This window comes from Haemorhous mexicanus, chromosome 13 (genome assembly GCF_027477595.1).
Source record: "Haemorhous mexicanus isolate bHaeMex1 chromosome 13, bHaeMex1.pri, whole genome shotgun sequence".
Lineage (NCBI taxonomy): Eukaryota > Metazoa > Chordata > Aves > Passeriformes > Fringillidae > Haemorhous > Haemorhous mexicanus.
Window position 1 is genome coordinate 496,499 of NC_082353.1, and position 26,257 is coordinate 522,755.

The window sequence follows — 26,257 nt, forward strand, 5'->3', positions numbered from 1 at the left end:
TGGGAAATCAATCTCCTCCATAGTTGTAAGAAGAGGATGCTCTGTAATCTCCACCTGTAATCTCCTAAACACTGTTATTCCTCCTGTGATGCAAACCAGGTATCACCTCAAGACACCCCTGGCAGGAAGAAGATAATGGCCCAGAATAATGTCCTCATCTCTGTTTAAGGGATAGAACCTGCAGACCATGTCATAGAGCAGACTGCCCAGGGACCAGATCATCACTGTATGTCCATGGTAGCAGAAGAAGATTATCCTCCCCTCAGGTAGGCTGTTCACCTGCTTTCCTGTGAGATACAGATGGAACTCATCAGGTGCACACTGCCCTTACCTGGTATCCCTGAGGGTGTGGGGACTGCACTGGTGGAACACAGTGTCACCTGCTGCCTTCTTGCCAGCACCTGACTCTTGTCAAACTTTAGGTTGTAAAAGAAAGCCCCTGATGCTGAAAGAAGGCAGAATGAGCCCCAAGAAGGCCCATCCTTATGCAAGGAAAATGCCCATGCAGGAGTAGGAAAAACACTGCCTTTTATCTGCCCCCACTTCTGCACTGGTCAAGAAAAATATCACAGGCCAAGGCAGAAGAGGGGGGTTAGAGCATCACAAGCCCTTCCATGCCTCCAAATAAAAATTGCCAGTACAAAGTTTTGCAAATACGCCTTTGCTAACCTCCACAGGTTGTTTCTGTTGGGCTGGCTCCCGTTCTACAAAATCCATCCTCACCCACCCTCTATGAAAAAAACAACCTGAAGAATTATTCCCACCCCAGCAAAGGCTGCCCTTTTGTGTCTGACTAGGCCCTCGTGTGGGCTCACCTGAAAACTAGGTGCAGAGCATGTCCTTTAGATTGGTGCTGCAACTGAAGTTGATCAGCTTCACCTCGCTGGTGAGCAGGTTGGGGATGATGTTCTCAGCCTTGATGTTGCACGCAGTGCAGCCCCCTGTGGCTGGTGTGGGGAGAGCCATTAGGGTTGCAGGCCTGTAGTTTCCAGGATCTTCCTTCCAGCCCTTATTGTAGATAGGCGTATTTGCCAGCTTCCTGTCACCTGGAACCTCCCCAGTTATCCAGGACTTCTATAAATGATTGACATTGGCTTGGTGAGCTCTTCCACCAGCTCCCTCAGTGTCACGGTGGGCGGTTGGGAGTGCCACAACCTTCCCGAAGAAGTGTCTTGAAAAGGGGCACATCTGTACTCACTCTGAGTGATTTTAGTTTTTCTGTGATCCAGGCAATACAGAAGGAGAGAAAGGGTCTTTGTGTGGGGTTCCAAGGAGAGCTTTATTGAGCATTTTCCTCCAAGGGATCCAGGGACAAAGAGCCACTCCAACAGGGAAAGCAGGGATATATGGATTTTGAGAGGTGGGGCAGAACACCAGGGCCAATGGGATGAGGGCACAGGTGTGGAGTGAGGACGAAGGGCCAATGGGATACATTGAATCTGCATCTTGCAGCAAGGCATGCTGGGGGAAGCCTTTTTCCTCATCCTAACAACAGTAGTTATTGCTTGAGGGGTTTTCCCTCCGGGGGAGGCCTGTGGACTCTCTCCCTGTTGGCCCATTGGCCTCCACACCTCAGTACCCTTGAGTGGACTTCATCTGGTTCCATAGACTCATGAATGCCTGAATAGCATAGCAAGTTGCTGACCATTACCTCCTGAATTATGGGTGATTCATTCTGCTCCTGCCCTGCTTCTGTTCCTGTCTTCCAGCTCGAGGGGCAGGGTACCTAGAGAACAAAGGATCTTGCTATTAAAGACTGAGAGAAAAAAGGTATTAAGTATCTCATCTTTTTTAACCATGTTACCTCCTACATCCAGTAAGGGAGGGAGATTCTCTTTAGCCCTTCTTTGTTGCTGGTGTATTTGTGAAAACATCTTTTGTAGTCTTTTATGACAGAAGCCAGATTAAGTTCTAGTTGGGCTTTGACCCTTCTAATTTTCTTCCTGTATCCTTGTACTCTTCATGAGTTGTTGAGCCATCTTCCTGAGTTCCAGCCAATGCTCTTTTTTTCAGCCAGGCCAGTATTTTTTTTCATGGCTTATCTTTCAGTACATGGTGTTGTGCCTTTAAGGTTTCCTTCTGGAAAAATGTTCAGCCTTTCTGGACCTCTTTGCTTTCTCAGGACTGCCTTCCAATGGACTATGTTAACCAGTGTCCCAAACTGGCTGAAGTATGCCCTCTAGAAGTCGAAGTCAGCATTTCTGCTGGTCCTTTACCTTAGTTCTCCAAATAATGATAACTCTATATCATTTTATGATCACTGTGCACAACATGGTCTCCAACTGTCACATCACCCACCAGTCCTTCACTGTTTAGAAACAGCAGGTCCAGCAGAGACTTATCCAGTTGGCTCACTTACCATCTTCTTGTAGAAACAATGTTTGTTATTTTTCATTTTAGAAATGTCTCATGTTACAATGACAAATAGGGATGGACTTTCATGTTCAAAGTGGCACTTTCATTGCTTTTGAGGGATTTGGAGTGTCTAGGACCACTTGATTCTGATTTTTTTTTTTTTTTTGTGTGTTTCTTTGGTCTACTATATATCAGGATTGGTGTTTTCTGTTGAAGCTGGTAGTAAATGTATTAAGAAGTACAGTGGAGAGCTGATGGTGAATCTTATATATCTTCAGGGGTTCTTTTAAGTGTACTCTGCCAGGTTCTATAGTCCAGTCTGGGCATGGAGCAGCCAGTGCACTCTTTTCCTCCTCTGTTTTGTCTGTGTAAGCACCTGTGTGTAAGGCTCTAACAAAAGGAATTTACAGTGGTTCATGTACCCCAGGTTAGACGCATGGGAGAAACACTGACCCGATATTCTCAAAAGGTCGAAACAGGACAAAAGTTTACTGGCGAACTGTAGAAAGTCAGGGAATTCTGGCAAAAGATTTTGTACAACATCCAATCAACATTAAACACTGCTCAAAGCATTAATTTGGCCCCTTCAATTTAGCAGATTTTAAACCTGTTCAATGTTAAGTTACTCAAAGTCCCTCATGTTAACGTTGTGGAGACTTCTCCACAAGTAAATAAAAGTTCTCTCATTGCTCTCAATTTTGTCACTAATAGCAGCCGCCCGGGGAAATCTGCAGTCATGAAGTTCCTCCCATTTTCCACAAGCTTTTCCCACACCTGTATTTATGGGCCATGTCAACTTACGAGGTACTGTTTTAAAGATGAGCTGTTCAAAGTCAAAAGCTCTCATTATCTATCTCTAAAATCATCTTCATCTCCGGGAACAAAGGTCTTACTCTTCTCTCCCTGGGGGCACAGGGTCTCATCACTCTTTTCTCTCTCTCTGTTCAAACTTCTCATAGATTACAACTACTTTATCATCTGCTTACTATGGCATGGGGGTTTTTGCTCAATATCAATTTGAACACTTTCATCTCCCCATACCTTCATGCATTTTAGGGAAAAAGAGTCTTTCTCCATAGCTATTACAAGAGAATTTCATCCCCAAGATTAAGGCATCGCCTCATCCCTCCCCTCTAGGACTTGACTTCTGCTTCACTGACCTCGATGTCTTCATGTTGCTCCTTTACATGCTTGCATCTTGTTCCTTTCTCTCAGTCAAGGGTGGATTGAAGCACTGCAAGAGTTAACATCTTGCCCTGGGCTTGCAGATGGTCGTTTGCTGCTTGCGATGGCAGGAACTGTGGCTGGGGCTGTGTCAGGATTGGCTGCGTGGCCTGGCCAGTCTTTGGTTTTCTCTGCATTCAATTCCAGCCGCAGAGCCACTCTGCACGGGCTGCAGGGCTGCCTCTGGTCTCAGCCGCATGATCTCGTGTGGCGGCCACGCTGTGGGGAGGGGACCTGGCGGCAAGATGTTAGCAGCCGTGGTCTGGTCCTGCTTGGGCCAGGGCCCTGCAGTCTCCCATCCCCCTGCCTGTCAGCTTCTGGGGCCCGGCCCGGCCAGGACGGGGCTCAGTGGGCTCCCCAGAGAAGGGCCTGGCCCCACGGCTAAGCCTGCCCAGCCCAGCACAGCCAAGACAGGGGCCAGGCCAGCCTTGTTAACTGTTCCCAGGCTGGAAAGAAAAGAGGAAGTTCCCAGGTTTCTTTCGCAGAGGTGTGTCCAGCTTTCCAGTGCCTGGAAGCTTTGTATCACTTCCCTAAATGTCTCCAATGCAAAACCATGACATTGGTCTATATAACACTTAAACTCAGCAGATGCAGGCCTGTCCTACATATACAAAATGGCGTCAGGCTCTGTGAGCTGCACGGGTTCCGTGACTGCAGGATGAACTCAGCCAGCTCATTGTAATTTAGTAGCTTGCAGGCAAGCTCCCACTTGGTAGCAGTGGTTATGCCACTTCCATGGCTGTGGTTTCATCTATAAACACAGCAAGAAATTATTCTGTGAACATCTTTAATGAATTGAGCTACTGTCCTATAAGAAAATTATAAGATAACTCAAATGACCAAATAAAAAAGAAGAATCTCACCTGTTAACATGGTCTGTCCAGCATGATTCATATGGATCAAAGGTCTATTCAAAGCTACAGCACCTAGTGTTCCTGCCATCTCAAGCAATGTAAGATTGTCTATAATATACTTTCCTTATAGTGTTAGTTTTAGTAAATAACACTTCTAACTATAGTTTAGAGAGCCCGAGTACCTCTGTCTCTGAATGGTTACATGCTAGCACCTTCTCATGCAAAAGAGTGTTTACCCTATGGATAAGGAAGCTATAGCTAGAGTATTTTTCAATTTGAAATTTGGAGTCTACAGTTAGAATTCTATACATCTAACTTGTAATCATACTTGCAGTCTATTTTAGGTACCTTCCACAATGTATTAAAATAGAGTAAGTTCATGCTGTCAAGAGCATTTATTCTGTGGAATTCAGAGGGTCTCTTTTTATCAGGAGGATTGAGGCAATACCTTAATAATTAAGGTAATGACTTTGAAAGATAAAAGTCTGCCAAGGAAAGCAGAAACCCTCCTGGAACAGAAGGAAGACTCCTCCCTCCAAATTATTCTAACTTTGAAATTATGGGGATGAAAGACAAAAATTTAGAAAAAGGATTAACAGTTCTTTACTAGAAAGTAGTTAGAATAGAACAAAACAAACAACAACACAGTAACAGAAGTTTTCAAGGCTCTGAGCGCTTTTGCTCTCTGAGTGTAGTGATGATTGCCGCCGGCAGGGGGCGCGGGCCCGCTGCGGGAGGCAAAGCCGTCGCGCCCGACCGCGGCCGGCCGCAGAGCCGGGATGCGAGAGCGGAGCTGCCCGCGGGGCGCGGGCTGGCGCCGGCACGGGGCGATAGCAAGGGGTGCTCTGTCTTTCCAAAGGTTACTGCAAACTCAGGCTGGTGGCGGGGGTTCTTAATGCTGGCCGTTGCTGAAAAGTCTGAGTCCGCCGGGGGAAAGAATGCTCTCGCCAGCAGAGAGCTCAGGCGGAGGAGCAGGTGGAACGAGAGCTGAGCTGCATAGAAAAGGAGCCGGTGAGACTACACGGCTCCCGGCGGCACACCACGCGACAGCTCCTGGTCTCAGAGAGGAAGAGATAAAACCCCACCAGCTAAAAAAATCCTGCCAAACCCCTATTCCTCTTGTCAAAAGGATTTAGTTAGTATGCCAGGGTTATCAGCCACCTCCCTTAAACTTCATCACCGACCATCCATCCCCGAGGAGCCTCCTCCCACTTCTTCACGATGGCAATGGGAAAAATTCTCTAAAAGGCCTAAACCCATAATAGGTAATAATGTAGTAGAAGGTCCATTATATCTGTTGTTTTCGTATCAGTAGTCCACTAACACTCATGAAAATTTTTCGTGAGGCAGAGAACACTCTTAGTCAGAAGTGATTGCAGATTGACAAATATGAGAACAAAAGGTATTGTGAGATGAAACCCCAGCCTCTATCACCCTGAGTCCCTTACAGTCCCCAACTCCCAGAACCCTGACACCTATACCCAATATATTTTAACAGTGGAGTTAGTGGTCCACTGTGGAGTAAGTGGCATGGTTTGCTACCTCCTTGCCTCCCAGCAGAGAGCACTCTCTGGGTAGATGAGAAATGTGGTGAGGGCTCATCAGAAGGGAAAACACAACCAGACATCAATGCTGAAATGAAAAGTATCAGGAACACAAAAGACCAAAGATCCATTCTTCAGAGAGGCTTCTCCATAATGTGAGAGTTATGCTGGATAGAAGTCCTGTGTCAGTGTGAAAGCCAGGGAATGGGACTGGAAACTCTCTTTTAGGTTGGCTCCTTGGTCTGAGCACTGGCTTCATCACACTTCTTTCTCAGACAACCAATTTTCCTTCTGAAGTGCATAGGCACTTGGACTGTATTCCAGGCTGTGCACCTAGATCCTGAGCACCTAACCCAGGTACCTAGGGTTTGCACTTCCCCTAGTGACCCTCCCAATAATAAATGTTGTACCAGAGAGCCATCTACAGAGCAGAGATAGGGGATCAACTGTGTTCTGACACCCCTGTGGTGACAACATTCAGCCGAGTTGCTTTTACACATGTTCCAAGGCTGTGCTTATTCTCTACATTTGCAGACTGTTAAATTTCTTATTACTTTGTCTTGAATAATCCACATATTAACCCAGAGTAATGCCCATTGAACTTACTGGGATGTGGTGTAGTAGGATAACCAGACAACATTTTCCCCAGAGATTCACGGCAGGAATGGTTATGGAATTTGCTGTGAGGTAATTTTAAAAAAAGCCCATATTGCAGGAAGAAGCAGCTGTCCTTAACACTTCTGTGTTTAATGAATGCATGGCTTGAACAGCTTTCAGTGAAGCATTGTAGACATGGGACCTCTACAGTAGAAACGTGGCCCCTTTCAAACATGCAGCAGCAATTTGTGTCTTATTGCGTGTCCTCTATGGTCCTGTCCTTAGCTGGAGGGGATACATGATCAGGTTACCTTTCTTGTGTAGGAGTGACTGGTGAGTTGCAGTCAGGAATATTGTGCCTTCAGCTTTGGAAGAACCACTGGACACTAAATGTATCCTTTGTCACCTTTTAGAGTTATAAAAGTTGATTTTTTTCACAGTTTAATTGATGCATTACGAGCTTCTAAGTGGTATTTTTTTGACAGCACTATCTCACACTTTAATCATATTCACTTTGATAGTTCACCAAGGTTTCTTAGCACTCTTAATGGTGTTGGGTATAAAGAAAAGCAAAACTATTGGTCCAAGTCCTGTGGGGAGCTAATCTGCCAGGAGTCTGAGCTGTCTCTCTTGCTGTGGTGTTGGAGATGCTAGTTATTTGTCTCCTGAAACCTGACAGCTCTTTGCTTTCTGACCCAGGATTTCACTGGAAGACCTTTGCTGAAGGAAGGTTTTTTATTCCTGCCAAATCTTTCATTCAGAAATCACATCCAAAATGAATGTGCTGTCTGGCTGTTGCTCTGTCCTTAAATTTGCCTAAAGGAGTGTGTCAGAGTTTAAACAATGGTCTTTTCCAAAGCTTACTGAAGGAAGTGAATTTTTTCCCAAGAAGTAGAAGCCTGCAGAAATAGAATTTTCAGCCTGGGGCAGAAGTATTCATAACATTTCATGGCCTTTGTAAGCCCATGTGCAAATTCTATGAGTTTTTCCTTGCACTGATGGGTTTGTTTGCATTTATTTTGCAAACTTATGTGAAGATGAGCAGGTATGCTCTGTACTTATTCAAGATATTCATTGTGTATTCAAGTATATAGATGTTAAAAGTTTTCTCAAGAGGAGTTAGAACTTGATAAAACAGCAAGAAACCTTGCAGTGTTTTGGTGTAAGGGTCTTAAAGCTCTGCCTTGGGGTGACGAGACATCAGGATGATGAAGAATATGATGCTGTGCAGTACCAGTGCACTGCAAATTAAGGTCTGTTTTTGACACAGAAAATGGAAGGGGAAAAACGTGGGTTACCATAGTACAGGCCATGAATTAAATAACCTACTTACTGGTCGGGATGCTGAGGCTCCAGGTACAATCAGTCTTTCCTGCATGGAGATTCTTGAAATTTTATGCAGTGGCATGATCCCTGGAAATACTGTAGACTAAAAAGCTAATAACTCAAAAGGAAAATTATGTATTTTAGTTAAACATAATCAGTGATCTGGTTTTGATTGCTGGTTTAATAAGGCCTCCTTATTCCACACTGGTGGAAACAGTGCTTTCACCAAAAAAGCAAATTGAAACTGTAGGACACAAGCTGTTCACATTTTTAAGATGAGGCCCAGCCTTTTGTTGTGGGTGTAGTGGTCAAACTTGAAGATTCAGAAAGTTTTGAAAAACTGTATGTTAATTTTGGAAGTGTTCTCCTTTTGTTCCTATATGTGTGACTGTACTTGAAGGTAAGAATGTTTCTGATTCTCCCTCCTTCTATTCCTTATTTTCTACTCTGTCCACATGCATGAGCTGAACAAACTGTTGTTCATTACAGTTTAACCAGGTTAATGTTGTACGTGAATTCAGGTATCATTCCTCATATTCCATGTGGTGGCGAGGGGCCTGTGACCACCATTGTTCTGACTTTGAGAAGCTGCTGCTTGGGCCTCAGTAACAGCTTGAGCACTTTCTTACTTTCTTTCTGCTAGTCTGCTGTAGCTGTCAAGTAAAAAGTGTTGGTTAATTCATCTTTTATGGGTATGAGAAATGAAATAACATTAAAGTATATGAAAGGTTAAAGACTTAGAGACTTCATATTAAATGTGAAGGGATGAGATATGTAATCTTGGTTGCTGAGTAATCATTCTCCAGTAGCAAGTTCAAAATTGTTCTGGAAGAAGTTTATTCCTACTGTTATTTTATAATTTGAGCCTCAAAATGATTGCTAGTTATGCTATTCTAGAAAGGGAAAGGAAAAATCTCCCTGAGATTTTGCTAATCATCAGGGAGACGATTAGCAAAGTTACTAATTCATCAAGCCACATTCCTGCAAGGCAGTGCCTCATGCAGGAGCTGTCCCTGGACACATAGTCCTGTGACCATCTAAGCTTTTTTGGGAGAGGCCTCTGAGCACTTTGTCACAGCAGAGACCTATATCTTTTTGTAGTGCATTTTGGTTCTGTGTAGAGATAATTTCCTCATTTTGGGAAATGCTTCATTTATTTTCAGGATTATCTTGCTCAATGCATTCCCTTTTCCACAAATGGCAAATCTCCAAGTGGCATAAGAATGAAATTTTCTTTAGAAGCTGAAGCTTCTGGTTTGAAATCTTGTGGTGCTCATTTGGAACAGTGGGTCACCTTTCCTTTTGAGCCCCCCCCCCCATTTTCACATATTTGAGACCCCTACCAGATCTTTGTTGGTTTGAATCTCATTTTTATTAATCTACACTTCTGTAAAAGAAAATCTTTGGGAGAAGTTATTGGGATTTGCTGGTGGAGCGGCTAAGAGAGTTTATTAATTAGAAAACAAACAAAATTATTCCCATATGCTGTAGGATCTCGCAACAAGGCATCTTCTTGACATACATGTATTAGGTTGCCTCCCCACTGGCATGAAAATACTTGTCCAACATGTATTCTGTGGTTCCTGAGGTTAATCTCCGGAACTAGGAAGTTACTGGAAATTGTGTTCTCATTGTGTTCTTATGAGGAAACTGGTAATGAAAGAAGTAAAAGTTATCTGTTGTAGAACTATATTTAATGACAGTTTGGACTCATTAGTTAAAACTTGACAAGTACTTGTTAATTGTCATTTGATTTATTTCCCTGTAACTATCTATAGATGCAGAGATACAATTGCTTGGACTATTACTCTGGGGTTTTTTGTTTTCTCATCACTTTCTAAGTGTATGTTGCTTCTCTAGCAGCTTCAAAAATCCCAAACTGAATAGTCTACAATTTGAATGTCTCCTAAAATTTATTAGTGTTGATACCTAGTAGCAACAGATACTAGTTCTTGGCAGACTGCAATCATCCTTATGTAGATCTTTCTCATTTACAGCTACATGTGAGAAGAATGCATGAGAGCGTTTCTGTATCACCTGTTCTGGTTGTTTTGATTGTTGAGAAGTCATTATTCTCAAGCATGTGAAAGTAATTGTACCATATAGGACTCAAAATTATTGGAACATGATAAAGAATATGCAAATAAATTAATCTGTGCTGATGACTTCTTTGTACTCTCATGGCAAACGTTTATTGTGTTCTATCTTCTTTTCTTCTTTTCTGGAAGCCCCAGATTGCCTGTAACCATTTCTGTAGTATTTGCATTAATTCTGCAACACTATAACAGTATAGCAGCTGTAGTAGTGCTCATACTCCTACAATCCTGAAATCACTGAGAATCAGTTGTGTAAGATAAGTACTTGAGAAGTCATGTATTTCAAGTTTTAGCAAAGTCACAACAAGAGAAGTTTACACTTAATAGATAACATCTAACTCTGTCCTGCCTTTAGGACTGCAAGTCCTGCAGATGTCCTGCAGCACCTGAGTTACTGGGGTAGCAATAGTCCCTATGTATAATAAACATGCAGTTAGACCATCAAAGAGTGAGTTTCACTGTGGTATTCACAAGTAACTTAGGCATGTGGTTTTTGTAACTCTTTATTTGTATTAAAAGGAAATGGTTTAGAAGCTTACTGTGTTAAAAGGCTGTGGTCTAACTGTCCTCAGCTAATCACCCATTCTCATCACAGCCCACGTCCTCTGAACCAGTTGTGACTGGTTCAGTTTATAGGGTTTTTCCACTACATAACCAAACCTTCCTGTAAACAAACGCCCCAGCAGCCAGAAACCTTAAAAATCTACTTTTCCTCTAATTTGTGCTAAATAAATAAGAATTAAAATCTTAGTAGGAGCTGTTTATGTTTGTGTAAACAAACTTAAGGCATATGTGAGCTCTTGGAAGGTGTAAAACCTGCAACCAAGTATTTGAAAAACCCCTGAAACTGAGAGGTGATGGTTTAGGGTTGCATGTAGGCAAGGAGTTTCCTATGTTTTCTCTTTTTCTGAACAGCATGGACAATATCTTTCAGTTTTGTGTACGAAACACAAAGAGTGGATTCAGGGATCATATAGTGAGAGATCTTGGTTCCTTAATGCAGTCAAACATTTGTCTAACAGAGGCAGAGGAGATCATGTAATATCCAGGTAAAATCTATGATGCTACTGAAATCTTCAGTTACTGCATTCCAAAAATACCTTTTAAGCTGTTTTTTTTTTTTTTTTCATTTTGATTGGAACCAAACCTTAATAAATAATAGCATGGGATCCCAGGTATTTCTCAGAGTTTAACTGAAGACTACAAATCACAACTTTCTTCACATTGAAGAGCAACACAACATTGAAGGCATTAATTACTTGCTTTGGCTTCAATATTCAGATTTTAACATAGTTTGTAAGGTATGCCATTAGTAAAATAGTTGTGGTTGTTAGAACTCAGCCTCGTCTGTTTTCTTTCCCTTACGATGGCATGAGCCCTAGGAGGTAGTCCAGTTGTAACAACATTTTCCCTTGACATGGCTTAGCTGTCTTACAAAGATTAGCTTTCTGTTTTATAACAGAAAAGATGGAACAAACTAGTATTTATTGTTCCATGTCAAACTGTTTCTATTAACACATTGAAATGCAGAAAAGTGATGTTTTAAGGACCTTTGATTTCCTGAGAAATTTATATGAACAGAGAAATTAATCAGGTTTTCTAGACATCTTTGTACAGGCTCTGGAAATGCTGAAGAGCAAACACAGGCCTCATAAAGACAGCTGGGGGAAAGCTTTTATTGCTATCATCATTACAGACACAGTGAATGTAAATGCTGCAGAGGTATATCTCCAAAACCTAGGGCAGTGTTTTGCCCAAAACCAAGCAAGTGATTTATCTCAATATCTCTCCTTCCTATTTTTCCACATAAATTTGAAAGGAATTGATGTGTGGAACTGGGAAATTAAGAGTTCAGTCTCTGAGAATTTTTCTTCCTTTGTGAAAATCAGAGCTTCATATTTGCAGTTTTGTTCAGTTTTAAAAGGTGTCTTTAAACAAGGTCATGCTCATGATCATTGTGATAGTTTCCTTTTTTTTAAATTACACTGTGCAGATTTTCAGACTGTGTTGCTGGTGGATTTCTTCAATTTCTGCACGTGTGCACCTTAGAATTGCTTATATTCTTGTCTGACTTCCTCATTCAAAATTCTTTCGTTCACTTCTTAAAGTTTTGTTTAATTGTCTATTACAGCACACCACTTCAGAATAATTAATTCCTGATTTGTTGGATACATGAGAGTTGCAACAAGTCACTGAAAGTAAAAATTAACCAAACCTGTGAATTTACTGCACAGGAATGTTCCTATTTAAGCCTTAAATGCAGTGGCAAAACACATCTGTGCATATTTGTCAAAAGCCCTGCTATACCCCCAAGCTTCTGGATGCATAGCTATTTCTGACATGGCTACCTTCTTCGTTCTGCAATATGGACTTGGATTAAAATGCATTATTCCTATTGCCTATCTTTATTCAATATTAAGAAAAAGATTAAGAAAACCAGACTGGTATAGAAACACCAGCAGTAAAGCAAAATGAGCCTTTAAGCACTACTACCAGAAAATTATTTTGGATTTTTTTTTTTTTTTTTTTTTTTTTTTTTTTTTTTTTTGCTGTTACATCTAACTGCAAGAGCAGGAGATTCTATATGAATAAGCATACTGCAAAGTAAATTGAAGATTTGTAGCCCTTTCTTAAAATAGCATTTATGCTTTCTTTCCTTGGTGCTTGGTTAAAGCCCACATTCTATAGATGAAGAAGAGTATGATAATATTGTACACGGAGCTCTTCAGAAGAAGGATGATGTATACTATATATGCTGTCTTGTGCATTAACTGATCTGTAACAAATAGAAGAGAGAAAAGTCTTTTTCAATGTTAACATTGTATAGCATCCTAAAAAATGGATAGAAATAGAACAATGCAGTCGGTTTACTCCTGCAATTACATTGACACCAGTGCACAGCATAAACACATACAAAATCTGTTCTGTTCTTTAAACAGGTTTGCATTGCTAATGAGTTCTAGACCTAGTGAGCTTCTTAGCACTAAACTGACTCGGTGTCACTGGGTTATACTTCCTTGTAAAGACAAAAGCATAACTGTAGTGCTTCCAGCACTTAGTATGATGTTTGTTTAAATCCTTTTGTGTTGCATTTATTGAAGATAACTGCTCATGATTCTTCCTAAACACCATTCTGTCAGAACCCAGGACATTTCAGCAACATGAAACCCGAGACTATTCAAGCAAAAAAAAAAATTATTTGTCCAAATTTCTGGGCAATTGCTTGGCTGATGTAGCATCAGCTGAAGTGTTTAACTACTCCAAGTGTTTAAAAACTTGGTGGTGCTTAATGCAGGCTAATAATCTAGTAGCTCAAACAGCATCTGTAACATCTTAATAAAGCTACCTGATAAAGTAGGGGAGCCCCTTATAAGAAGTTACTTCAGAGTAGTGCTGAAAGGTTTTTGAGTTGCCAACCCCAGACTTGAAAGAATTCCTGCATACTACTAAGAAAGATAATTTTGGTGATGTTCAGATCATATGCAGCAGTATCTAACTCTTGCATGACATGAATCACTTTCCTACCTTTTAACACATTAAATTACCTCTATTAAAAACGGTTCTGCAGTCCTCTTCCTGAGGAGCAGTCTTCACAGAAGCTACTGGAAAGAGAGTTTAAATGCCCCAGTTAGGTTTTTCTTTAACTTTAAGAAACTTTAATTGAGAAATAGGGGAAAAAAGAGGCTGTACAGGAACAAGGCTGGGAAAACAGGAAGTTAGTATTAAATAAAAAAACAGAGCCTTAAGATGAGTCTGCAAAGCAGATATTCACAAGATATTAATTTGCAAAGAGAATTTGAAGAGGCAAAATGCTCGAAGAAGTGGTTGGGTATTTGTTGCTATAAGTGGGAGAAGTGTCTTTGCCCTTTCAGGAATGTGTCCATTAGGCTGTTCCTTAGCAAAGTCTCTTTTATTTGGAACAGGAGTCAGTTTGACCACCTGACCTTGTCAGTGAAGAAGCTGAAGTTCATTTGCCTTCACAACCTACTGTTCCCAGAAATGAAGAATAATTTGTGTTGGAAGAGACTTCAGTTAATATGTTAATATTTTAGTGGTTTTTTAACAGAAAACAATAATATTGAGGAATGTATGATCTTAACTTTCCCTACTGGGAATCTTGGCGCTGTTTTTTTTCTCTAAAATACATCCCCTTTTTTTCTTGAAGCAAATTAGAGTTTGTTCTTGGTTATGTTGTTTGTATGCATTGATACAAACATTAAAGACATTTATATTGCTTCTCTAAATACATCCTCCATCTAAATAAGCTTAAAGTATATTTTTGTCAGAATATATTCTGAAGGTTGAAACGGAATTGTTGTTTATAGCCATGCTCTCACTCACTGGAGTTAGGTTAATTTATAGCAAGTTAAGCAGAGATGGGTATGGAGAGAAGATAATTCTAAATCAATTTAGACCACTTTTCTTATAGATAATTTAAACAATTTTCATATATAAATGTATAAGTTAATTTTTCTTTAAAGTTGCATTGTCTTTCAGATTTGGCTTTGCATAATCAATCTTTCCACAATTAAAAACAAAATCTTATTTTTATACATTGCTATTAACTCACTGTTTCTGGATTTTAAACTTGTTCTCAGTAACCTCATTTTTAACTTCTTAGTTTTTTATAGCTGTGACTAATGTCAGGGGGTGTCAGAGGGACTTACACCTGTAAGCTATGAGAGGTAATACCATTTTCAGAAACTTCTGTAATATGGAAAGTAATAGACATGTTTCAGTGCAGATCTGTTGGACCTGTGCTATTTTACATCTGATGAGGGTCACTACTTTAAAATAACTATTATTTTTCTGTTACAATGGGGTGCTTACTTGGGGACCATAACACAGGCTGAGTTACTTTTCCTGGGAAAACTTCCGGTAGTTTCTCCAATTATGTACTTTAGCTATTGTGCCTAGGAGCACAGATGTCTTCATCAATAATAGAAAGCATTATTACTGTAATTGTAAAGAAAAATTATGTTTATAATAGTACACCACATAACATTTTTAACACATGGAATATACCTTGTGTTGGCAGTGAAGTACTTTTCTCTTCATGCTCATATTTGCAGTAGTATTTCTTGTCTTCACTCTCTGCTGGCACAGTTAACCAACTGGCAATTGAGTATTCATCCTCTTTTGTGGACTTCCAAGTATCACCTTTTACTATGTTGTCTGTTACCTCCTTTTCGTCTTCAGTCCATGTCACCCTAATAACTTCTGGGTAGAATTTCTCAATAAAGCAAACATACATTATCTGATTTTCATGTTTTTTCTGCAGGATTTCAGCGTTTTTTGGGGGAGAACTTCTTTTTTCTGGATGGTTATTGATGAAGAAAATTAACAAAACAGAGTTGGAAAATTAGTAGTGTACAGCCAATAAATACACAGCCAAAAATACAAATTCTGAAGAGCAACAAAATAAATGCCTTATTAACAAATATTATTACACTTGTAACAAATATAAATGCTCTTTTGAGAAACATTAAGAAACTGAAATATTGTTGAATATGTCAATAGCTGTTAATGTCACTTAAAACTGAGTTAGAAATCTTTAGGTGGCTACACAAGTGCCTATATCCCACAACCTTCCAAGCTGTACTGCTGTCAGAGAGTGTATTGGACTGTTCAAGTCTCTGACAATTATTAAATAATAGTAACGTTTCCTGAACAAGCTTCATTTATTCAAGAAGAGGAATTTATTATTGTTTTACAATATTTAAGCAAAAACAAGTACATTAAAATTTTGTCCACAGAATATTAAACATAGACCACCTACCTTTAAAATCTTAGCAGTCTTATGACCCCGGTATAAGTCCCCACTTGTATATAATGAATATCTGCTAAATCTATTAATTTTTTAAAAGCCAATATTAATTTTGTGATACTTTTTAGGGCACAAGGGAAGGGAAGATAACAATGATTGCTCTGTTTTTAAGTCATTCCATGTATTTGCCAGGTGAAGATATTTATCAAGACAGGAAAATGGAATCACAAAATGCCCTAGACACCAAAGGTTGGCAGTGCTATTCTGCCATACTAGATCTGTTTAAATGATTTGTCGTTCTGATTTTTTAAGATTTTCTAAGCCTTCTGATGTTTACAATCTTGTAACAAACTTTCTCACACACTTTCTGTAAATAACCCATGGTTTTGCATTCTTTTACGGGGGAGGAGAAATTTGATGGACTGTTGGTTTGTCCAGTGTCATTGGAGAGGTGGCACTTTCACCCTCTAATCCACTGTCCCTTTTAGAAATCTATAAATGTTAGAGTCAAAAAATAAACTTTCCTATTTTCACCTTAAGAACAACAGTTTGTGCACTCATGTTGTTTTGTGTCCTATAGTGACAATCACTGAATTAAAACATCTGAAAATTAAAACTAAAACAAAACTAAGCAGAAGAACATGCTATAGCAGGAGAAAATTGTCACACCTAAACAGTATATCTAGCCAGACTTGTCTGCACAGATGTTGTGCTTTGGGAAAAATGCTCAGTATGAATATAGATTATTATATTTAAAATTAAAAGTGAGCTGCTTCCACAAGCTTATTTTACCTAATCTCCATTTCATTTGCCTTTCTGGATTAAGCCTGGATACTCTCTGGATTAGGAGGAGACAAAATCATCCAGATTTTGTCCCCACTGAGAAGACATTTTGATATTATTTAAGTGGATAGTAAATTTAAGGGTCTGAATTAGATAATTGTCAACTTCTGCAGTGAGTGCATAGGCAGTGCTCACAGGCAATCATTTCTGCCTATGCTTAACTACAAGTGAAGGTTGAATACAGTTTTCAAAACTGACTTTTGTTATGTAGAAAGTACTGCTTAAGACTATTTTTTTAAGGCAGCAGAGACATTTTAGATGTTCCCTTATCCTACTTTTTCTCTAGAATTCCTATGTAAGTCTCTGCCACTGAATTTGAGTAAGTAGATGCATGGGGTTTGGCTGGTCAAGTGGTCTGACTCATCAATGCAAATTTAATGCAGTAGGAGAAAAAAACATTACTATAAAATGCATTTTTGCCAAAAAGCTCACACTTTTCTTTAAATGACATGGCTGTTCTAGAAAAATCGTCTACATTGCATTCTCCCTGAAACAACTTACTGATCCTTTGAAGTATTTCAAACTTGGTGTTTAAAGAGAAAAATTACCTACCTACCTACCTACCTACCTACCTACCTACCTACCTACCTACCTACCTTCAAAAGAGTGTCTACTTTCCGTATAATAAGAATTTCCTTCATTTCAGAGATGCCATTAAAATGACAACATGGACTGAGTTATGTTGTACCAGAAATAAAATCGATGACAACTTTATAGTTCTCTAACATTAATTTAGGAGTTAATTTTATCTTCTGTATGCATCAGTCCTCCCAAGGATGAAAAATTAAAGTAATTTCTAAAGGTATCTATTTGTTTCAGAGTCATATATATGTTCACAAGATCATGAAGTAGCTCTTGTCCGAGTGATACTGCACTCTGCAAAGCTTCATGAATATTTTAGAGGCTTCTTTTATATTTTCAAAGTTTAGTAAGTTGTTCTAGCTAATTTCAGTACATATAATAGCTTAGTTAGACATTATTCTCTTAGGATATCAAGGTAAAATGGAGAGGGGTGAGAGATTCTTCCAGCTGCTAGTTCATCCTGTTCATTTCAGAGACTTCTGTTATGATGGAATAATTTCCACCTCTGGAATTGCCAATGTCATTCCATTTACCATAAAAACACCCTTGGTGTGGAGCTTACATGAAACACCTAAATCATACTACAATACTGAGGAAACACATTGCTTGAATAATTGCTGCTGTGTGCATGCATTGAAGTGTCGCATGTACGTATATGGGTAAATGAATGGCAGTGGAGAACTGAAAGAATTAAGTTTTGCATCTATCTATCTATCTATCTATCTATCTATCTATCTATCTATCTATCTATTTTTATGTGAGAAAAAAATCTTTGTATGCATGTTTGTGAAAAAAGGATGAAAACTTGTAGAATTGGCTGTAGGTTTTGACGTATTTTCAGGCTGATCTGCAAAGTCTTTGAAGTCAGCAAGATAGTTGACACTGGCTTTTCTAGGAAAATTATCTGATTCTTTCTGAAGTATTTTCAAGTATTGAATTTGCACTCCTCTGTCAGTTTTGATTCAGCTAAACATTGAAAAATGTTGTGGTTTACCTTGTTAAACAGTTTTCTAAGGCAGGTTTTAAGAGATATATAGATGTTACTTTTACACATAAAATATGGGTATGACCAGACATTTCTTAAGCTAACATTTGTCTTTTCTCTCGTGCAACAATGCAGCGAGTCTGTAAAACACTGTTCAAACTAAATACTGGAGTTAGGGTTCATAACCAATGAGCTATTAAAAAAATTAAGCTCAAAATGTATGTTTATATCGATTAGCTGTCAAAACTTTTCTTAATGAAACTCCTCTACAGTTTCTTTCTAAGTACCTATAAGTGAGATTTAAAAATAAAGTCACTGTGTTCTTAAACTGAAATTTTAATTCTCACTACTTGGATGATCCTACAAAATGGAGTAATTTTGTACTGACACTCAAAGCTCTTCTGTTCCACTCCAAGCCAGTGGGACCTGAAGGCCCTCAGCACACTCGGCTCATAAACAGCATTCTTGTCCTACTTGACAGAGACTTCAGGGATTATAACTGGTAACAATACAGTATAGTCCTGACCTACGGTGAGCCTTTCCAGATACCTTAAAGAGCTGTCAGCCTTCTTTCCAAAGCTTTCCCATGAAAAACCTTACTGGAGACAATGAGTTTTGCACCAGAACCAAATACCAAATTCCCTTCCACAATGGTATATTCCTTTACAGAAACGGCTGTCTAAAGTATGGGATGACATACAAAGGAACCTAGACAAGCTCAGGAAGCGGGTCCATGGGAATTTCATGATGTTTGACAAGACCAAGTGCAAGATGCTCCACCTGCGTCGGGGCAAGCCCTGGTATCAACACAGGCTGAGGGATGAACAGATTGAGAGCAGCCTTGCTGAGAAAGACCTGGGGAAGTAGGTGGACGAGAGGCTGGATATGACCCAGCCATGTGCCCTTGCAGCCCAGAAAGCCAAATGTGTCCTGGGCTGCATCAAAAACAACATGACCAGCAGGGCAAGGGAGGGGATTCTGCCCCTCTGCTTTGCTCTGATGAGACCTCTCCGGGAGCGCTGAGTCCAGCTCTGGGGTCTCCAGCACAGGACAGATGTTGACCTGTTGGAACAAGTCCAGAGGAGGCCAACACATTGATCAGACCTCTCCTAAGAGGAAAGGCTGAGAGAACTGGTATTGTTCAGCCTGGAGAAGAGAAGACTTTGGGTCACCTAATTGCTCCCTTCCAGTACCTGAAGGGAGCCTACAAGAAAGATGGAGAGAAACTTTTTTACAAGACCATGTAGTGACCGGATGAGGGGGAACGGCTTCACGCTGAAAGAGAGTAGTGTTAGATTAGATTTTAGGAAGAAATTCTTTATTGCGAAGGTGGTGAGGCAGTGTAACAGAGTGTCCAGAAAAGCTGTGGATGATCCATCCCTGGAAGTATTTAAGACCAGGTCGGATGGAGCTCTGAGCAACCTCATCTAGTAGAAAGTGTCCCTGGCCACAGCACTGGGCTTTAAACTAAATGATCTTTAAGGTCTCTTTCAACCCAAGCCATTCTATGATTTTGGCCAGAAAAGTACCAGATTTAACAACTACAATATGAACAGCAAGATTCTCTTGATTTGGCTTTGGGAATGTAGAATATTTGGATTCAATCTCAGCTAATGTTGATATTCACAAAGACCCTTATCTTAAATCCTGGTTTCCCCCATTTCTTAATTATTTTAAGTTCTCAAATGTGAAGTAACTACAGCCCTTTTACTCTATTAATGGGTCAAAAGCCTTAGGCTCATAAAGACAAAATCCTACAGAATTATAGTGATGACTGAAAATAATTTTTTTTAAACTGTATATAGGAAAAGCATGGCAACTACCTGATTAGGTAGGTAAGGGTTTTCACTAAAAACAACACGCTTATCATGCCACAGATATTTCCAGTGAATTATAGGCATGATTTACTTAGTCGTTTTGGCGTAAATCATTAAACCAGACTTTGCTTGATATGTTAATATAGGTTTATGTATTAACCAGGCTTAAAACTCTTCATAGCACTACTTCCTCTGCCTTGTATTTGTTTAGTTGTTCACTTCAGGATTATGGTATTTAAAGCACATGTGGGAAATGAGAAAAAATATCTTTGTCTGCTACTTTCCAATAATATAAATATGTCTGCAAGAAAGGCAAAAAAGGGATCACTTCTTATTAAGCAATTATTAAGCAGTAATTCACCATAATTAATACTGAATAATTAATTAATTTGTTAAGCAGTTATTAAGTAATGAGAAGAACATTTGGAGGTATTAATTTATTTCTAATGCCAAAGTGTTGTGTATGGGACAAAATACTTATGAAGAAGTTATTTATCTTTTTCTAGCCTAATCAAAAAAGATTTTTTGCAATGTCCATTGCATACTGCTCTTTGTATCTGTATTAGAAAAAAGTTTTCTTTTTTCATGCTTAATTCTCAGCTGCTTGATTCACTGCTAATTCCTTCAGTACAGCTGGAGGAAAGAATGAGGTCTCAGAATTATTACAGACCACTTTTCACCAGATTTCTAGGAGAACTATGATCAAAAGTGGCTTGAAATAGGTTCTTTTTAGGCACATTTGTGATCCTAAAGCACTGCATTACAAATACCACAAGGATGACTGTAGGAATGGTGAGCTGGGAAGGTAAATCCTGCACAAGGAATGGTGCTGACTGAGGCTCTAAGTGGGCTGAGTAACCTCTGAGATAGTATAATACTCATCTATATGACCACTCCAAGTTGCTATTGCTTATTGTATTAACAATATACATACAACTTACCTGAGACAATGAGTTTTGTACCTGAGCCAAACACCTTGTTGTAATAACCAATCACAGTGAATAAAGCCTTTACTATATCAGTGCAGCTCAGTTGTGTTTGCATGGGTATATAGTACTCTTTAAAGAAAATCAGATTTGCTGTATAATCAATTTTTAGATGCTAGGAAAGTGAAAAAGGAGCAGTCACCCAAAATAAACTAAAGTTCAAAAAAATGGAAAAAATGTGGAATTTTTGGAGAGCATATAAGTTGTTAAATGAATGGAATTCATCTCAACTAATTTGAGTCTTCTGAAGGTTTAGGTGGACAATGCAGATGGAGCACCTTGGCTCCATCTCTGCTTTCTGGAAACAGGTAGCGTCAACCTAAGATTTATTTGATGAGATGTTGATAAAGTAATTTTCTCCTTATACACCCCCATAAGATCAGACCCAGAGCTGGTGAACATTATATAGGGATCCAAGGAGCATGAGACTATTGACCTATATTTTTGTTACCAATAACATGAAGCAAAACTGCATTGATTGGAATCAAAATTCCCACTAACAAGATACACCATTTTCAGCTGGTCAAAATGAGACAAACTATTTTCGTCTCAGATGCTTAATTGAGCCAAATTACAGGCAAGTAGCACAGCACCTAGGGTTTACTTGAAGCAAATATTTTGAATAGTAGTAATAACTGATAATAAGCAGTTTCTACAAAAGCTAGAAAGAGAGAGCAGCCTTTCAACTCTGCCTATCTTAAAAGGTGCAACTTAGTGTTCTGGGCATATCTGAGATAACTCACATTTTCATTCATAGTCAGATACAGTCCAAAAGAAAAATGTTTACCTTTTCATAGAATATGTGTAACACAGAGGTTGGACATATTATTTTCAGAATGAATAAGGAATATCACAAAGGTCAAATGTGCATATCTAGAGATAAAAAACATTTTTCTGTTCTCCAAATGCTGTCTTTGCCATATTTAAATTAATTTTTACATAGAAAATCATAATGGGATAAGTTATAGGTCTCTTCTGCAATAGCTGTTGTGTTTCCCCCATTTAATGCATAAATATAGAACAATTACATTGTGTTCTGCAAATGCAAATGGAAATACCATTTAAGGGGGAAATCCTGGAAAGTATTCAGGACAGTTAGAATTAGAGAGAATTAAAGTAGCAGAGCACTTCATGCCAGCCAATATCTAGCTGTATTAAAAAGCATTTCAGAAGTAGTCAAGTTTTACATTTTGTACTTACTTGAAACTCTAAGTTCAGTTCCACTTCCAAATATTTTGACGTCAGGATCCCACAGTCTGATAATGCTTATCAATATCTCCTGCACTGCACTTTTCTTGCATAGGCTACTGAAAAAGTCTCTCTGGTTTAGAGGCTGGTGATAAATCAGACTGAGTGCTATAGCTGAATTTTCAACATTGACTAGAGTGCCATTTCTAGTAATATCTTAATGTTTGTAGTGAGTAGAAAGTTCTGAAAATTTTTGGTCAGAGGCATGGATAGAAAACATTGTAAATTTCTCTGCAATTCTCCCCACCAGTTTGCAATTTGAATTAATTATAGCCACATTGATAATGTCATGTAGTTTCTGAGAAACATACTGTTGGCTTTGCTATATGCTTTATACTGAAAACAGCATTCATCCTTTTGATTGCATAGCTTCACCACAATTGAAAATAATACAAATACAAAAGTAAACCAGTTTCTTTCACTATGACCAGAACTAGAAATGTATTACACTCAGGGAATTTTTCTTCCCAATCAATTTAGAGAAGACCACTTCTGTCAATAAGAAACTTTTTCATTTCTCACATGCTGTTCTGGGAATTAACTTTCAAGCAGTTCACTTTTGTTTCCTAGAACAGGATGCAACCATCCCAATATTTAAATCTACCTTTGGGGTACAAACAAACAAATATGATTTAACAGGGAGAAAATAATTTTCCTCACAGTCTTTCATTCTTGATTGTCTGAGAACTTGAATGATTATCTGAAAATCTGATGAATGATAATGGTACTTACCAGAGACAATCAGCTTTGTTCCCGTGCCAAAGTATTTGATCCAGGTGCTCCACACTATGTTTTGACTTTACAATAAGCCAGCATGCTCTCTTGATATACCATTGATGAAGAAAACCCTAATTTTTCCCAATCATCCATGGGAGTTTGCCTGAAGACGAGGTCCTTGGCTGCTGGGAGATCGTCAGGAATTTCAGATGTGCATCTGGATATTCTGCCGATAGCTAATGTCCTTCAGTCCTTCAGAAAAAATCTCTTTCCTGTTTAGATAACCCCTCCACTTAATGTCTTAGAACTAGATTATGAATTTTCTTTGATTTTAGACAGTAAATAAGAACACAGAGCTCTGCATGTGAACAAACCATGTACCTTCAGGTGAAAATCCTGCTCTTTACCAAAGGTGTACACCTGCAATTATATGATATCAAGTACTACTAGCATGGAGTCAATTTTCATTGTCAGAACACAAAGAGAGAAAGGAGGGAGAGCCAGCACCAAAAGCATTGTGAAAGTGTCTGTGTGCTGCATGCTGTCCCAAGTAGGTGGTTATTGTCTGCCCATCTCTTGGAATCACTCCTGGCTTTGCTACAGCAACTCACTGGCAGCTTTTTACATAACAACTGGTGGGAAAAGGTGGCTTTTCCTTGATCAGGTTTTTGTATAAAACAGCCCAAGATAACATCAGAGGAGTCACTACTACTGTCAATCAAACAGCCTGCATGCTTAGTTTGGCATTTAAAATAAACTGAGTTAGAGTTTACTTCTGGGATCTCTTGTAGCATACTGCCTGCAAAATTATGTTGAGAAATTACTATTTGTGGTGAGAGAGAGGAACTAGAGGGTGAAGGTCTTTCAGCTGAAGAAGGTGTAAAAAACCCCAGTGGTCTACTTTGAAATCTTCTGAACAGAAACATCCTAATCACAACCACAAATCAAGGGCAGGAGTGATGTAGACAGAATGACACTGACTGGTGTTTTTCCTGCCACGCCCTTAGACATGCAATGAAGGAAACCACCTATCTCATTTCTGTCCAGACAGGGTTAATTTTTGCAGTAGACAGGAGAGTGCATGGCTAGGACACACAAGTTACTCTACATCACCTCACCTTATTGCTGGATGTGGGGGAAGGAAGTTTCTTCTGGGGGAGAAGGGCTTCCTTCTGGTCAAGTACATGTGGCAGAGTGAGCATTTGGATAATACTGGTTCTGGGCTGGAGGGAGCAGTCAGCTAACGCCAGTTTCAAGCAATCACGTGGGAATTGTTCTTTATGTTGCCCACTTCATCATTAACATTGTTGCTGTTATTGTTTGGTTTTTATCTCATTGCTGTTTCCGGTAAATAGCTCTTATCTCAACCCATGATTTTCACCTTCTGTGCCTTCAATTCTACTTTCAAGTCCTCCACAAGAGAGTAGGGGAAGTGAGCAAGTGGAATGTGGTTTGAAGAGCATGGTAGCACTACACTGGAGAGCACCATTCCTAAGCCATGACAGCCTTACTTGGTGTTCAACAGAGTATGAAATGTTGAGATAACAACAGGTCTGTCCAGAGATGGTTAAAACCAAATTTAATCCAGGTTAAAACCAAATTTGATCCAGGCATTTATTATGTAAAGCATTTATTATAAAAAGCATTTTGCTCGATCTGTTCACATGGCTGTGGTACCTAACCCTGTATATATTCCTTTGTGTGCTCCTTGCAGTGCTCTTTTTCAGAGCAGGGAGAAGGATCAGGGTTGCTTTGTTGATGTTCTGGGGGATATTAGCTAATGACATCACAACATCAAAGTCAACAAGGAACATTTGGGATGTGTATTCAGTGTTGCTCTCCTCCCCTTACCTTGGGCACAGCCTTTGGGGGTCTATTAATAATCATAAACAGTTTGTGGAAGGAAGACGACGGGCTAATTTTTCCCAAGATTTTCACCCCTTTTCCTTCTTCAGGACTGTCACAACAGCTTTTGAGAATTTTGAATTTCCCTTGGGTGTTAAAGAAAGCATGTTCTTGTTGCAAAGTCTGCCAGATCCCCTTAGTGTGGCCCACACCATGTTTAAAGTCAGGGCAGAGATATATACGGAGGTTATTCAGAGATCTAACTTGAGAGTGGATAGTCATGAGTGCCATGAAAGGTAGAAGATAATGGGCCAGCTTTTGAAGGATTACTCTGTTCCAATGTTTTGGAAATTCACCCCTGACATCTACAGTTTTGGGGTTGAGTGAGATGAAGGTTTTGCTCTAAGGTTGCAGGAGAAATCCTGTTAGGTATGGTGAGCAAAAACTCACCCCCACTGTTCCCTGGGAGTTCATATGTAAAATGATTACTAGAAAGTTCTTTGTTCCTCCTATTGTTATTGCTTTTTATTTGCTGCATTGACATTAATTTTCCTAACCCCAGTTTGTGATTGGTACCATGTCCCTCATATTCTGCTCCTAAAATATCCTATCTATATCTCTGATCCTACCCTGACCCTTGCCTTTTTAGTGCACCCTATACCCTATTTTCAGTCTCTGTTCTTTGCTGGTTTTGCTGATTAAAAAAATCTCTTATTTTCAGGTCACTAAATGATGCCCGCCTCTATTTATTTGCCATGAGGACTTTCTCTGAATAATCCTGAGGTGACACTCGTACATGCCATCTGGGCCTGGTGTGGCACACTGCAGGACACTGGCAGAGGTATAACTTACTGCAATGTGCCCTGCCTGCTCTTTACCAGACATAGTTCAATACCAGGCAGCACCCTCAGGGGAAAGGGGAGGAAAACAGACCAACAGGCACTGTGGCCACTCAAACTGCAGCTGAATGAGAGGAACAACCCATGCTAGTACAGAGGAAATCCATGAAAAAAACAGTTTGTTTAGTGAGGGATGAAGAATAGGACCTGCAGTAGTTTGTTAATTTTAGATTTCGCTAATTTTGAGATTTTCTGGTTAATGCACTAAGGCATGTGGTGGGTTTAGTGTTAGCTAATCACTAATGCACTCACTTCTTGTGAGATAGAATTAGGAGAAAAGCAAAGCAGGCTCAAAACTTTAAAAAGGGATAAAGAAAAACTTATTAACAGTAATTAAGAGTAATAAGAATCAGAACAAAACCTTCAGAACACTTCTCTTCCTCTCACAACCTTTTGTTTCTTGCTGACAGCGTAAAGAAATAAAATTTAAAATTTCAGTCAGCTTACCAACTCTAGAATAGTCGTTCTTCAGTTTATTTAGGGAGACAAGTCCCTCTTGTTAATGTCATAGAGACTTCTCTACAAGAAAAACAGTTCTCTCACAGACCTCATGAATAGCAGCCACTTGGGGA

General features: G+C 39.4%; 1 gene segment (V, D, J or C); it reads right to left on the minus strand.

Moving 5' to 3' along the window:
* Positions 1–10,483: 10,483 nt before the first annotated feature.
* LOC132333123 (T cell receptor gamma constant 1-like) overlaps positions 10,484–26,257 on the minus strand; it is a 30,042-nt gene continuing 14,268 nt past the window's right edge. Inside the window, 3 exon segments of the C gene segment in view lie at positions 10,484–12,772; positions 13,542–13,598; positions 15,022–15,312. Coding sequence covers positions 12,639–12,772; positions 13,542–13,598; positions 15,022–15,312 — 482 coding nt within the window.